Source organism: Eleutherodactylus coqui, chromosome 4 (genome assembly GCF_035609145.1).
Source record: "Eleutherodactylus coqui strain aEleCoq1 chromosome 4, aEleCoq1.hap1, whole genome shotgun sequence".
NCBI lineage: Eukaryota > Metazoa > Chordata > Amphibia > Anura > Eleutherodactylidae > Eleutherodactylus > Eleutherodactylus coqui.
This window is the reverse complement of record NC_089840.1, coordinates 235,766,331-235,782,650: the sequence shown is the minus strand read 5'-3', so window position 1 is coordinate 235,782,650 and position 16,320 is coordinate 235,766,331. Positions and strand designations below refer to the sequence as shown.

The window sequence follows — 16,320 nt, the reverse complement described above, 5'->3', positions numbered from 1 at the left end:
TGTTGCGGAAAAGCCGGGCAGAAACGGACATGCAGCGCAGAACAGAATTCTGCCGCATGCTAAGTTTTTTTTTTTCCGCTGCGGCCTCACTCCTCTCTATGGGGAGAGAAAGCCGCAGCGGAATGCCAGCAGCCGAACCGCTCCAAAACCTGCGGCATTTTGCTTTTTTTGAAGCTGTGTCTCTCCCGCGGTTTTTCAGTCACGGTCAAACTGCGAGATTTCCGCAGGATTTCCGTCCCGTGTGAACCCAGCCTAAAAATGACATGTTCATCATAACATTATACTGATCTGTACTTGTAACGCCAAGAAAGCTATCCCTGACCACCCCCTGTATGCCATATATCCTTCTCCTCAAACCCCTGCCAATCACCTGGTTTTGTTTCAGGCAGCGAGGAAAACCTGGAGCCCATTCAAATGGATACGTAATACTCGGCCAGACCAAGTCCATCAGGATAGCAGCTCTCTGCACTGTTCGTAGAGAATGGTTGTAGTCCAAAGACAACAAACTTAAAGGGGGTGTACAGTTGTAAACTATTGATGATCTACCCTCAGGTCAAGTCATCAATAGTAGATCGGTAGAGAAATGTCATCCAGAATCCACACTGATCAGCTGTTCACCAGACCGGTGGACTCATGCACTGAACTGATTTGGACTGGCAGCAGACAGCTCTGTTGTTACTGCAGTGGCCAGGCTTGGTATTGCAGGCCAAGTTCCCATTGAAGTGAACTGGAAGTCCACCTGCAATAACAAGTCTGGCCACTGCAATAAGAATGGAGCTGTCTGCTTCCTATAGAAATCAACTCAGTGCACACGCGTGCTGGCCTTGGCAAACAGCTGTTTGGTGGGGATCCTGGGCAGCCGAACTCTACTGATCTACTAAGGATAGGGCATAAATAGTTTAAAACTGAACAACCTCCATCAATTATACTATGTGGATGCCGTTACTGTGGCATTAGGGTATAATGATAACAACTATGCCAATTTTTCTAATTAGAAACCTAGCTAGTTACATTATCTTATTACCACCAAATAAGTAATATTAGTGTCTTAGTATGGGATATTAGACTATGAACTCCTAATTATCCTTTATAAGATGAGGATAAGAGCTGCAGTGCTCAGGACAGAATGGCCCACTAGACAGTTTCTTTTTAACACTTGAACAGTTATCTTATATCAGTCATCTTATAGCAGGTGCAAGAACAGGATATCACATTCACTGCAAATCATGTCATAAACAGATTTGAACATGCAATACCTTAATTCTCCTCTGGATGGAGCTGATGTCAGGTCTCTCATTACTGCTACTGTCCAAATGCCTGCAAGGGAATGGTAAAATTTTAGTATAACGTTCCTACGGTAGGCTTGAAGCATATGAAATGTCTAATAAACCTATTTTTGTAGGTTTCTGCTGTGTATCCAGAGCATTACAGAACCCGCTATATCTACTGCAGCGATAGGAATAATAGCGCAGATCAAGTGTATGACAAAACTTCATACTTTGTAAGACAATGGAAAATCCTAAACCGAAATTTTCTCTAAAGGTCCATTTACACACACAGATGATCGTACAAAATCTGTCAGAACCTGACAGTTTTGAGCAATCATTTTGCATTAGCTACTAATGGGTTAATCAGCCCACTAGAAGTTAACTAGCTTAATTTGCATGTATTTAGAGAACAGCGGGTGGTCTTTTCTCTAAATACATCGCTATTGTTCTCCAGTGGGACAGCTGCTGAGAGAATGTTATCAGCACTGCCTGCAGAGAACACCTTGTGCGGTCCGTCTTATCAGGGACGATGGATTTTAAGCTGAGCTAAACTCAGCGATGGACGAAAAGTGCACGATGGGCACACATTTACACGCAACGGTTATCGCTCAAAAGAATTTTGAGCGATAGTCATTGTGTGTAAAAGGGCCTTAAGTTTCAAAGTTTTCTGCATCTGCCACAGACAGGAGAGAACACTGTGGTAGAGGAGTTATCTGTCGCTATGTCAGAACATTATAAGTAGGGGTCTGACTTCTGGGACCCACCTCTCTTCATTTTAACACCACTCTTGCCTTTTTTTTTTATGGGTCTTAGTGAATGTATGTAGGGCCACCGCAGCCTGCTAAACCTACTATAACAGACACTAGGCATTGGTGTAGCTGCGTAGATTTGCATTTCTGACTCACAGACAGCCAAAGATGCATTAAACTTATTAAGAGTTGTGTGACTCTTAATGAGTAACTGCACTTTTAACAAAAACGTCTGACATGTCACAGTGACGTCATAAGTTTTGATCAGTTGGGTTCTGGTAAAGAGACCACACTAATTGCTGAAATGAAGGGGTTCCAGCACTTACTCAAGCACTGCTCCCCATCGGCTGTCATTGTTGCCTTTTGACTCCTCTCTGCAGCTGAAGATGTTCTAAAAAGTGCATGCGTCAGTCTTCAGCTGCTAAGAGAAAAGGAGCCATCAGGAAATGATGGCAGTCGAAAGGGGACAATGCTTGGGTGAGTGCTGTAGACCAGTGTTCCCCAACTCCAGTCCTCAGGGACCGCCAACAGGTCATGTTTTCAGGATTTCCTCAGTGTTGCACAGGTGATGTAATTATTGTCAGTGCCTCAGACATTGCCACAGGTGTTCTTACCATAGGATATCCTGAAAACATGACCTGTTGGTGGTCCCTGAGGACCCCTGCTGTAGACTCTTCATTTTAACACTCAGAGGGGATCTAAGCAGCTGGACCTCCACTGATCAAAACTTTTTACATATCGCTTTGACGTGTCAAAAGTTTTTAAAAAATGCAGTTCCTCTTTATGCCCAATGTCCACGGATGGATTTGTTGTGGGGAACTTGTGCAGAAGATTTGCAATTCATGACACCCATAGGGATGTAGAGAAGAAATAAGATCCAGACAGGTATGCAGGGTCGCCATCCATGGGCAGGGTCGGATTCCACTACGGGCTTCTGCATGCGGAATCCGACCCGCCCGTGGACATGAGACCTTAATGAATTTGGCCCAGCCTTCTCCAGCAAACTGCTGCTAAGGACTTGTGTAAGACTGCCCGTCTTTAGTAACTTCCCTCCTGTGTCTACACAAGCTTGGGTAACAACTAATGACACATTCACATCCATCCCGTGCTACTTACTTATACAGTTCTGCTAGAAAGATGTCCAAGCTCTGGAGCTCTTCAAAAAGGGCTAAAATCGGATAAAATAACAGGAGCACATGAAGCACGTGACATAGGTAATGAACGGAAACTAAATTAAATATGGTGTCTATTATAGGCAAACACAAAAAAGAGGCGGCGGAAAGTTAAAAAAAAAGTAAAACATCAAGGCAAGAGCTTACTAAAAAGGCACAGAAAGGTAGAGACACTAGAGACACCCAACGTGAGACACTATGAAGAGAGACAAACTGCCCGATTCATGACAAGCACAGTCTGGGTCTATCCCAATCAGCTACCACAGGGTCAACTACTCAAGCGGCAGGTCCCTCTGGTAGCCAAGGAGAAATGGCTCTGCCATTGTGCAAGCTTGACTGGACATGCCGCTGGTCAAATGACAAGTCAGTGAGCACATGAAGCGGTGTCAGGCGACACTCATGACGTGGGAACTGAGGACACGTCAGGGAACAGCCAAGATGGGGAGGAAATGAAGCGGGGTGAGAAACAAGAGCGTAGAAAGTGGATTCGAGAACCAAAAAGCGAGAGAAGAGAGACACCGTACATGTGCGTATTTATATATATACTGGTAAAAGATACATTTTATTGGAAGCAGCACTCGAGTAGGATTAAGGGGGGGAAAAAATTAAATCTTACTTTTGGCATTCAGCAAAAAAGGTGGTGGACTCTTGACGAGGCACCTCATGCACATGTGATGCTGCAATCCTATGTAGGGTTAAAGTTCCTCAGGGTGACATGAAAACATGTCCTGCACAATATAAAGATTTTAACCCTCACCCTGCACTCCTCTGGCAGGGATCATCTTCTGACTGTAACCAATATGCAGATACATATTCACTAGGTCACACCTGCCCTGCTCTCAGATGGACACAATAGGTATACAAAAATAGTCTAAAAGTAGCGTAAATCTATCAGCTTACAGTAAACGACACAAGCGTTATGGAGAGGGGGGCGCCGGCTCTCAGTAGGAAAACTCCATGTTGCTTCTGCATGAGGATTCTGTGCTGCACATTCTGCATCAGGTGATGTTTGTGGGGGGCGGACTGAGGACCAGCTGTGACGTCTCTATGTCCGTCTTTGAAAATCCTTAACTCCTCAGTGATACGGCCTATTAAAGCCAAAGGGATGCAACGATTTTTGGAGATTTTTATCTCCCCTTTTTAAAAGCCTTTTTTTCCATCGACATGGCCGAATGAGGGCTTGCTTTTTTTACGCAACAAGCTGCAGTTTATATTGCTACCATTTTTTGGGATACATACAAACCATTTTTTTGGAGGGCAGAAAACATGGGTTTTTAATTTTTTTCTTTAAACAAAGAGGGGAAAGTGTGGAAAAATGTTTTCTTTACTGTTTTTTTGTAGTTTTTTAAATCATTTTTTTATGTCCCTGTAGGAGACTTGAACCTGTGACCCTATGAGAATACATTGCAGTACTTCTGTACTGCAATGCATTATTGCTATTCCTTGACAACATTGTCTGGCATTCGGTTACCGTGGCAATCTATTAGCCCTCTGCAATTACATTGTGGCAGGCTGATGATGTCACAGAGTGAGCGCCCTCACTCTGTAAACCCTTTACATGCTGCGATCGACATTGATCGCGGCATGTAAGGGTTTAACAGCGAGGATTGATGTTCTCATTGATCCCCACTGTTGCAGCAGGGGGCTGGCTGTCAGTCACAGCATTGAAAATGATCCCAGTTTTGTTGTTGAAGATGACATCAGCAAGAGGCTACTGCAGCTTCACCAGCCATTCTCCTGGTGCCATGATGCTAAGGGTTTAGAACAGTAACCCTGCAGCTCCGAAATGTCTGTAGCAGTTGGGTACTAATTTTACCGACCTCAGGCTCTTATCAGCTTTCAGTTCATTTGGTCTCCAGCAAGAAACAATGCTATCAGCACTCCCCGTGGAGAACTGCTGATAAGGCTGAACGACGATTTTTAGGTTGGACTGAATTTAACAATCAGCTAGCAGTGTACAAAAAGTGCATGATGGCCGCGCGTTTAGACGCAACGATTATTGCTCAAAAGATCGCCGATTAGCGATTTTTGAGCGATCATCGCTCCGTGTAAATGGGAGTTAACACTAATACCTCAAAACACCTCCACAACCTCTCTTTACGTAATGAAATACTTGTAAATGGAGATAGGAGAATTGCTTGCAATCATCACATAAAAGCCCATATACACACAAAGATAATCTTTCAAAGATTGAAAGATTTTGCGATCTATTTGCATAAAGTGTTAATGGACACAAATGTCCATTAACACTTTATCGTCTTCATTTGCATGTAAAAGGGCCTCCATGAGCTGTTTACAGTGCGCCGCATGTGACTAATTACACATGCTGCTCGGCAAGCAGCTGAATTGTTCACATTGGGGCTACCGGCAGAATACTCGTCTGCGGTCATTTGAACGAATTTTGAGCAATAATCATTGCGTGTAAAAGGGCCTTAAGACTTGCATGTTACCCTATGCACAGAGTCAGCATATGCAGAGGCAGTTTTAAAAGGCCGCTCCCTTCCCATAAAAGCTTGTATCAATTTCTATCAAACAAGGGTCTCCCAGTAACACAATATTACCCTTATGTTATATCTATGCTCTACCCCTTCCCAACCAATCCTCATATAAAACGCAGCAATAAACATATAAAATTGCGTATGTTATAAACACTACGATTCTCATTCTTCTAGAAACACAAAGGGTTAAATAATTATGGCTACCTCAATGCATAGTATATAATACTGTCATATATTCCATGCCCTGCATTAAATCACACTACATTATAAATGCATTAATTCCCTTAAAGTTAAATGATGCTTAAAATTAATTGATAGCTTTGCAGCCTACGTTCTATAGTAGTATAGCCGCTGATGAGATAACTCAATTATCACGCTAGCATTACTATGGTTTGCGGTCCCTTACAGCTTTTGTCGGTCCAGACATGAAGTTCCTGTGCCAGCTCGGGAATGACTAGGAATGTTCTCCACCCCTGGCGCTTCTTGGACTTCAGAATGTCTCCAAAGATGTGATCACCAATATACAGGATATCTTTCCCCTTCGCTCCCAACAGGTCACACACAATGTCGGAAGATCCTACGGAGACAAACATATTCTGAGCAAACGGAGACTGATGTAAATCCGGATACGCTATGCGCTCTATGATCTGCGCTGGAGTCCATTCAAATAAATGATGTGATAACAAATATATTGAACCCTTTCCAATCCAAATATATCCTTGTTTTCCTAGGGGGCTTACTCTTTTTCTGCCGTTATACAACAAAGCTATCTGCTGGCTAAAGCCAGTACTGCATGCGGTGACACGTTGGATAGGCTCCAACAGCAGAGAGGCTGGCAATATACAGTAAGAGAACCCCGACGGACGTCTTCCAACATCGGAGCTGTGCAGCCTTAAATCATAATGTCTTTAGAGGTCAGACAGTGGATTGGAAAGGGTTAAAGGGGTATTATCATGATCCATTAGGATCCTAGAGTTTGCACCCCCACTAATCAAAGTGATGGTATATTCGGCTACACACTAGGAACCTTCATAGATTGTGCTGGCACATTCCTCGCACTGACAGACCAAAGGAAGGCTTCCAATGTATTGCTATAGGTAATAGAAGTGAAGTCTAAGTTTAGTGGATGCCATCCATCGCCCCTTGGCTCCCATGGAGAAAAAAAAAAAAAAGACCAAATGTAACCCCCATCCAGCTTTTTTTTCTTCATTTTCTTTAAATTTCACCCTACTTTCAAAAAAATCATAGCTACATGAAGGTTTGTTTTTTATGGGATAAGTTGTATTTTTCAGTGGTACCACTTAACATACCATACAATATGCTGGAAAATGTAAAAAAAAATCCAAGTGGGGAGAAATAGGAAAAAAACCGCAATTGTGTAATTTCTGTTGGCAACTGTTGACCCCTATAACCTTTTTCTGTCGATGGGGTTGCATAAAGGCTCGTTTTTAGCGGGTTAGCGCTTTTATTTTTTTCTTAGAAATGGGATGACAAAAAAAACAAAAAAACTTCTCGGATTGCAAAAAAAACCTATTCTGTTACTGTTCACCGTGCAATATTAATAATGTAAGGTCTTGTTAATTGGACTTTTGTGGGCGCAGTGATTTTACAACTTTATTTCTTACATTTTTCTTATTGTTTTATTGAGACAACAGGAAATATATTTTATTTTATTTTTATTAATAATATTAATTTTTTTAAAACCTATTTTTACATAATTTTCTTACCCCCATAGTGGAGTTTAACTTGCGATCATTTGATCACTCATACAGTATGATGCAATACCATAGTATTGCATTATACTGTATTCTGACAGGAAGTCTATCAAGATGTGCCACAGGTAAGCCTTGATAAGCCATCATTCATGGCAACCCTGGAAGCCTTCAGAAGGACATATTGCGAGCCCCACTGCTGATTGCAGCATTTAAATGCCACTGTCAGACTTTACATCGATATTCAAAGGGTTAACCACTGCAATCAGCATAAACGCTGATCGCAGCTGTTGCTGGAGGGCGTCAGCTGTCAAAGATGGCCAACACCCGCCAGATATGTAGAGGACTCCACTCCCGAGCCTGCTCCATACGGAGACAAGGAAGGAGTAAATGAATACTTCGTTTATGGTGCTTTTAGAATGTAACAGGTTCCCTTTAAGAAAATTGAAACCAAGGTAAGAACCAGCACATTTGTATATGGTGTTCGGTTATCAGGCAGGAAGTCAAAAGTTTCTACAGATGTTATTATATCCTAACTGGTTCAGCCGACAACACGGCTGCATCGCCTACAAGTCTAGTGGGAGATATACGAAAGCCTTTTAGACGCCACTATTATCTACATGCGGTTCCCACCTCCAGAATAGACAATCCCATGTTGTAATGGTCCTGTGTAGGTGCCAATCTTCAGCTTGCCAGTGTTCTGTGGATACAAAGCATAGTCTAGCATGACAAACCACCTTAATTAAAACTTAGGACACAAGACGCTGATAGATTATAATGGTGTGGTCGGACCCAACAAGTCAAATCTGACCACCATGTGTATAACTAACATTATCAGATCAGTATGGACGGCACAATACTAACCAGCCCCATTATGCCACTTGCTGACCCACTTTCTGGTCTTTGTCTATGGCCAAGGGAGCTTTTCCTTCTCCCAGGTGACAATTAGAACTTCTTGATGACATTCGTAGTTTTTGTGGGCAGGCCAATCCACCCTCCTTCGAGTCACTAACTCTTAATTATATAACAGGTCAGTTTCTTTACTTCCCCCTTGGGTGACAGTTGCCAAACTTTGAAGGTTTACTAAAAGAAATAGTATTTCCTATTATATACATCAAATATGCTTAAGAGGGAAACAGGAGAAGCACTTACAGTATCTACTTGTCTCAGCACAGTCCCTTCTCCAAAAAAGAGAGGCTTTCTTGCATCTACTAAAATTAAATCAAAGTAAGACTGCCAAGGCCGATGTGGGCTGCCGGGCTGCATGAGAAGAAGCCAGAGACATAAATGATGATTAATGATTTCCAGTATGAGCCAAAAACATCATCTTGAGATTACTTGGCATGAAGCACATTTAGTCTACTGCAGGTTTACACACTTGGCTATGTACAGTACAATAGTGGCAGAGTGATTGTTAATACATATCCTGTATATTTGTCTTTGGCCGTTGTGGTTGCACTGCAGTGACATGGGCTGTTAAGGCTGCGGTCACACGGGGCGTAAATCCTGCAAAACTTTTGCAGAACGACCGCACGGAAATTCAGCGAGATTTCCACGGCAGAAGGGTAGCTTCATAACCCGCGCTCTTCAGTGTGGGTTTTGAAGCGGCATGTTAGTTTTCTGCGCGGCATGTTAGTTTCATTGCGGCTTGGCTGCATCGGCTTCTCCGTAGTGTGTGGACGAGATTTTTGCAAAGGTCGACCACTTTGCTGCTTCATCCCGGGATAAAAATTGCCGGCGGAATTTCCGTGCAGAATGACCACACGAAAGTTCTGTGCCAATTCCACCCCGTGGGAACCCAGCCTTACAGAAACAAAGAAGTAACAAGTATTAGTGTTTCATGCTACAAATACTCCTCTAATTAGGTACCTGAAATCTCAGCAGGAGTCGTCTCCCTAAACACATTAAAAACAAGTGCACACTTAGCGCAGTTGAGCGTCCATGTGTACTGGGGAGTCGGGAAGAATAGCCATTAACCAGACGTTCAGCGATTGAAGCAATTATACAGAAGGGACAGCTTGGCACTTTTCTTAAAGGGGTTGTACAGAATAAGTAAACCAACAAATGAAAAAAAAAAAAAAACACGGCTATTTTCTTCCAAAAACAGCACCACATTCATGCACAGGTTGCGTATGGTATTGCAACTCAGCTCCATTCACTTCAATAGAGCAGCAATACCAGGTGTGGTGCCGTTTCTGGAAAAAGCAGTCCTGTTAACAAGTCACTGGTCAGACCACACATGGAATATTGTGGACAGTTTTGGGCACCGGTACTCAAGAAGGACATATATGAGAGGGTACAAAGGCAGGCAACTAAAGTAGTAAATAGAATGGGCGGACTACAATACCCAGAGAGGCTAACAAAATTGGAGTTATTTCGTTTAGAAAAAAAACGGCTGAAGGGCGACCTAATTACTATGTATAAATATATCAGGGGGCAATACAGAGATCTCTCCTACCATCTATTTATACCCAGGACTGTGACTGTAACAAGGGGGTGCATTCTATGTCTAGAGGAAAGAAGGTTTCTACACCGGCATAGAAGGAGATTCTTTCCTGTAAGAGCAGTGAGACTATGGAACTCTCTGCCTGAGGATGTGGTGATGGCGAACTCGATAAAAGAGTTCAAGAGGGGCCTGGATGGCTTTCTTGTGAGACACCATATTACATAGTCATTGATTACTTCAGAAGGTTTGGTGAGCCAGGGATTATTCCGATTGGCTAATTGGAGTCTGGAAGGATTTTTTTTCCTTAAGTGAGGAAAATTGGTTTCTACCTCATTAGGGTTTTTTTTGCCTTTCCTCTGGATCAACATTGGGGATAGGTATTAGGCTGAACTGGATGGTCATATGTCTTTTTTGACCCAATTTACTATGTTTTCCTAATCCAGGACAACCCCTTTAACTCCCATACACTTCAATAAAGATCTATGCTCAAGCATGGTAACCTCTGCATTGGATTCAATGACGAAAAACGGCAGCCGACGGCTGTCTTGGATCACGGGGGCTCTGTTCTCTTAGTGATTTAGGCAATAGACTTGAGGCCCGCACTTACCAGGTATAAATTTCTAAGATGGTAATTTTTTTTAAATAAAACACCCTCTTTGAATAACTTTTTGCTATAGTTGAAAAAAGTTGAGTAACTTTGTAAACATTTTGTTTCTGTTATGATTTTTTTTCCCCATCGCAGAAACCATAGGGCCCCATAGCAAGTCAGAATGGGCCCCTTTTCCCACTAAACATTAAAGGGATGGTCTTATCAAATCAATACGGGTTCATATGGCCTATTAGGACATATGGGTGACATATAGTGTACCATCCCCCTTTGTGAGCCACAACAGTAATATATTACATAACATGGATGCCCTTTCATCTGAGCTGCCACAGCAGAGAGGGTGTCAAGATCAGCTGTTTGTTGGACCGCTCTGTCAGTCCGTTTAGTGAGACAACTCTCATCTTGTCTCTCGCTTTTTAACAGCTGCTATTCAACTAGATGAGAGTTGTATAAAGTATACGGGGAGTCACAATTTTCACATTAGATAATAAAACAAAAGCTCATCACTTACATACAGCTCCTGCGTGCTATGCTGAGCAGGTTAAGGACGCATAGGTAGAGAGAATAAAGTAGGACTTACACAGTGATAACATACCTTTGGTCCATGTTGGAAGTCAAACAAGTAGGTCATAATTTTCTAGGAGAATGGAAAAAAAATAGGAAGAACTTAGAATTGAATTCAGCGTATTTAACCATAAAATTTGACGTTGCATTATAAAGAAGACTTCCCTCTATGGACTGTGACATGACTGGGCTCAACCGTCGATGTGTGAATAACCACAGGTTTCAAGATAGAGATTAGATAGAAGGCTTTTCCTAGCTATTCTAATATCAATCAATGATAAAATTATTGTAGCCAAACCCTTCTGGTTCAAATAATCTTAAGGCCCATTTACACAGCCTGATGATCGCTCAAAGATCGCTCAAAGGACAGTTTGAGTGACCGCTTTGAGCGATCATTTTGCTAAACTATTACGTAGCTACTCAGCTACTTAAGAGCAATTAAGTGTGCAAATGAACCCTGAAAGCAGTTAATAGCCTGAGGGCTCTTATCAGCTTTCAGTTCTTTTGTTCTCCAGCGGGAAACAATGCTATCAGCACTACCCGTGGAGAACTGCTGATAAGGCTGACTGACGATTTTTAGGTTGGACTGAATCTAACGATCAGCTGACAGTAGAGATGAGCGAACGTGTCCGTTACGGACACATCCGCACCCGGACACCCGCTTTGCCGAACACTGCAGTGTTCGCGCGTAAGTGTCCGGGTGCCGCCGGGGGGCGGGGAGATGCGCGGCGGCGCGGGCGGCAGTAGCGGGGAACAGGGGGGAGCCCTCTCTCTCTCCCTCTCCCCCCCACTCCCCGCCGCACCCCCCCGCGCTGCCACGGCGGCCCCCGAACTTTTTCGCCCGAACACTGAAGTGTTCGCAAAGTTCGGTGTTCGGGCGAAAAAGGGGCGGGGCCGAACGTGTTCGCTCATCTCTAGCTGACAGTCCACGAAAAGTGCACGATGGCCGCACGTTTAGACGCAATAATTATCGCTCAAACGATTGCTTTTCAACGGTTTTTTAGCGATCATCGCTCCGTGTAAATGGGCCTTTAGTCAGTAATGTGACGATGAAGGATTTGGCTCAATAACTGTTAATAACCATTTGTTTGTTATCCAAATAATGTGAAAATACTAGTGATTTCCTTGACAGAAAAAAAAAATTATTTTGTTGCCTATAATCTGTAGAATTGGGGAGAAGGTCAAGAAATTCGATTCTCTTCTAACCGCAAGTATAAGAGTCATGGCGTTTCTGTTTGGTTCAGTTCCACAGGAAGAGGTCATCAATATATCCGATCCATAAAAGGACCCAATTAGTTGATGACTCAAATCACTGCCAGTGAAGAAGGAACTTCACCTAGAACCCTAAATGTATTGATCCATTCACACCTGCATATAGTAATTACGTATATGTCACACGGGTAAGAAGAATTGCAGCATGCTGTATTTTGCAGGGAAAATTGAAGGGATACGCAATTGCGACGCAGCGTTTTACGCATACTCCATTGTGAACGCACCATTACTCTTCATTTATCTGGTCCCTTTAAAACAATTCTGTCACATTACTACATTCCGCTCACACAGAGAGGACCGCACTCTCCTCCCGGTACCCAGGCAACGTAAAGTGATGGGAATGTTTAATTAGCACTTACGTGGGTATATTTATAGTCGCTGTTTGTGACCAGAAAAACCTTTCCTACTTCATTCATCCGGCTCAGCAGGAGAGGCAGTTTAGGCTGGAAGGAAAAGAAGAAGAGGTTAAAAGCCAAGATTCAAGTGGAAGAACAAAATGTCAAACGAAAAACAAAAAATAATTTTACCTATATTTCCCTAAATGAAAATCAACAATAAAAAGTTAATTTGGAAGATCATGTGACCATCTCTGGAATGATATTACATCATATCACGCATCTCCTTTCTCCGACAATTGCTATTTTAAGGCCCAGCCAAAAAAAAAAAAAAAGACACACTTACATCTTTCACAACATACTTTGGCAAGTTCTCCACAGTCTTCTCCTTAAGTGATCCCTGGGAAAGAAAGATGCATAAATTAACTGCCCTGACAGATGTTCATTGCTAATTAAAATTGCAATGAAGACAATATTATTAATGTCCTTTACAATATCAGAGCTGATAGCAACAGCAGCGTTGAAAGCCGTTTGGAAAAGAAGTCACATCAGTCTGCTGGATGCGTCATATGATGGATGCAGACAATGTACAATACACCTCATTGTCTGCTAACAGGAAACATGGGGGGGGGGCTGTCAAGATCTTGTTTTAATGGCAAAAATAGACTAGATCTGCATGCTGCACTATTCAGCCTGTTAAAAGTGAAGGAAACCTTGATTGGGTGCTATTCCCAATCATTGTTTTACCGACCTGGTAAAAAGGTATACATTGATTTGAAGGAATGCTGCCAGCCATATGGGTGGCGCTGCAGAAGTATTGTTCCATTTTCCTTGTTTGCAGGAGAGATTTCCCATTCCTTGTCACTGGACTAATTATTTACTGTTATGCTCATCCCTCCCTGGTATTTATCTAAATGCTATTAGTCCCAACATGTCTGTGCCCTCTTACCCTCTGGTATTTATCTAATGCAAATTAAGTTGACCATGTTCCTGCCCTTCTATGTGATCATGTGTTTTAGTCAATATGTCTTTAGATTTGTTCCATTATGACTGAGGAAGGACCCCGAGAGGTCCGAAAACTCTGTAAAACATCATGTATTTTTGTTGGCCGTTAAAAGGTAACATATCTACAAGATCACTTGATTTATTGTACTGAGAATAATCACAATGTGAACACAGTCATAGATTAAAAAAAAGCATTTGTGAATCAACTGTCAAAAATGGTCTTTCCCTACAAAGTCTGATACTATGAGCACCGACTGGACAGTGTCAGACTAGGTCAGGATACGTCCCATTAACAAGAGGAATGGTAACATCCAGTTTTCGATTTGTTCAACCTTTTCCATAAGCCGTAACAGTGGAAGCGCAGTGCAGAACTCTAAATAATAGATATTCCAATAGTTATTTTATGGAGAATTCTTTAAAAAGCGTGAAAATTAGGATCCTCAAAAAATGAACGAGGCCGATTACCGTTCGGCTTTTATGCATGCACTTCCGTTGGTTGTTCAATCGTTGACTCTATTTACCCTGAACTATCATTGCTCAGTTTCGCACGATCCAACGATTAACTTAAAGCTAATCGTTCCGTGTAAAAGGGCCCTTATTCTGTGGTTGGGGTCCCATTTCAGGATATACCTTGTAATGCACCCAGTCTACAGCATCCCGGACATCCTGGAACATGCTGCGGAACGACATGAAGAGATCGCCATCTTTAAAGCCCTTTTCGCAACTGCAGTATAAAAAAATCAAAGCACTATGAGCCTGGGAAGGTGGAAATAACATAAGTGTGTACATGAGAGCAGCACCGTATATTATAGTCACAGGTTAAGGTGAAGAACCGGCTGATTCATTTTACACTGCAAGTAACATGAAACGACAGGCACTTACCTAGTGTACCGGTCACAGTTAGTGAAGAAGTCGACCAGGCAAGCCAGCAGGTAGGTTTCTGGAGAGAATACAAATATGAGCGTTAACTTTCATGCATCAGTGAGAGTTATAAGCAAAAAACAGTATTAGGGGGGATTTATTAAATCACTTCCACCAGAATTCAGGTGTAAAAAAGTAGTACTTGCGCAAAAATTTACAACTCTTTGGCTTTTTTACGCTGTTGTTATCACTTTAAAAATTTTTTTAAATAGGGGCTTAGTGGAGGGGCGAGGGTTACCCCGTCCCAATAAGTTTTCTAGAAATGATGCCCTAAACTTGCATAAATTATAGCACAGATCTCCACCAGCTAATGGCTGGCATAGATACAACTATACACTTCTTAATACGCTCGTGGCATCTTACTCCGGCAGTATGAAATACCGGTCTCAGATAAATGTGTTCCTATTAGTCAATCATGAGGTCACTTTAAAAAAAATATATCAAGGAATTATTTTAAGTGTTACTATTATGAGACAGAAGCACATTAAACTGAAGCCTCATCAAGAGTAAACTGGTGGTCGCTATGAGCACCGACTAAACAGACTGCTAACGACGTGATGCATTTAGGGGCTGCAGGCCACATACAGCATCCAGCTGAAAAGCACAATTGGGAGAAACAGTCAGGTGGGTTCCTCAGCAGTTCTGATTGGCTGAGAGCAGCGTACAGGCAGGGATCTTCTCACAATGCTCCTCCCAAAAGTCCTTTTCAGCTGGATGCTAGGCACAGTACATAACCATCTAAGCACTAATGCTGGGAGATTTTAGGACCTGCTAATTTAACCCTTTATTGCCATTTTACTGATGAACTGAGTGCCTGAGTCTCATGATAGTAGCACCGTAAACGGTTATTCTGGATAAGGTGATTTTCTGCTGTCTGGTAGGGATGTCTCTCTCTCTTTAGCTTTGCATTGCACTAAATATGTCGGCAGAATTCAACGCCTTTGCAGAGGTAATAACGACCTCCCAATATTCTAGCGCAGACCCATAACAGGTCCAGCAATCTAAAGTGCATGTTCTTCAATATTTAATTTTGCTGTAGTTTCCCCTAGAACAGTTAATCTGCTATGAAAGTGAAGAAAATACATATATCTGGGTCAGACGCTCCGCATTACATAACTCCTTGTTTCCACAGGCATACATGCTGGCACAGATCTTAATGTTCAGAACAAAGATGTTGTTACACCCATGATGAGAAACACGATATCATGGTCTCAGCAGGAGGATCATGGTTATTAGGCAGAACAAACTATTCCACTTTTATAGATATGAACATTTTTTTAATGTTCAACTACATTTGTCATCAATTTTTTTTTCCAAAATGCCCTTCTAGTTTTAGGAACATCCCGAAACCTCATTTAGAAAATGTCAGAAGTGGCATCGGTGGAGGTCTCTTTTGGTTTGCAGATTAAATTCACATATATTTTAACTCTTTCCAATCCACTGTCTGACCTCTGAAGACATTATGATTTAAGGCTGTACAGCTCAGATGTCCAAAGACATCCGTCGGGGTTCTCTTACTGTATATTGCCAGCCTCTCTGCTGTAGGAGCCTATCCAACGTGTCACCTCATGCAGTACTGGCTTTAGCCAGCAGATAGCGCTGCTGTATAACGGCAGAAAAAGAGTAAGCCCCCTAGGAAAACCAGAATTCAAATTGGATTGGAAAGGGTTAAAATAATGAGCATTCGGCCAACGGCTACCTCTCCAGACCCCTCTATACATACACACGCTTGTTGTGAAAAAGGGGGGAGAAAATTGGTGGCAGCTGCAAT

General features: G+C 42.4%; 1 protein-coding gene across 3 annotated transcripts in view; it reads right to left on the bottom strand.

Annotated features, from left to right (window-relative positions):
- The window catches only part of NT5C2 (5'-nucleotidase, cytosolic II), a 97,535-nt gene that overhangs the window by 16,665 nt on the left and 64,550 nt on the right, over positions 1 to 16,320 (bottom strand). For 2 of the 3 annotated variants that reach the window (XM_066600903.1, XM_066600906.1), the window contains 10 exons: positions 14,511 to 14,568; positions 14,259 to 14,352; positions 12,970 to 13,023; positions 12,648 to 12,731; positions 11,033 to 11,089; positions 8,552 to 8,659; positions 8,033 to 8,099; positions 6,094 to 6,264; positions 3,134 to 3,185; positions 1,257 to 1,317 (listed from right to left, as the gene is read on the bottom strand). In XM_066600903.1, the coding sequence (XP_066457000.1) occupies positions 1,257 to 1,317; positions 3,134 to 3,185; positions 6,094 to 6,264; positions 8,033 to 8,099; positions 8,552 to 8,659; positions 11,033 to 11,089; positions 12,648 to 12,731; positions 12,970 to 13,023; positions 14,259 to 14,352; positions 14,511 to 14,568 (806 nt within the window). The remainder of the gene's footprint in view (positions 1 to 1,256; positions 1,318 to 3,133; positions 3,186 to 6,093; positions 6,265 to 8,032; positions 8,100 to 8,551; positions 8,660 to 11,032; positions 11,090 to 12,647; positions 12,732 to 12,969; positions 13,024 to 14,258; positions 14,353 to 14,510; positions 14,569 to 16,320) is intronic. The other variant, XM_066600905.1, reaches the window with a different exon arrangement.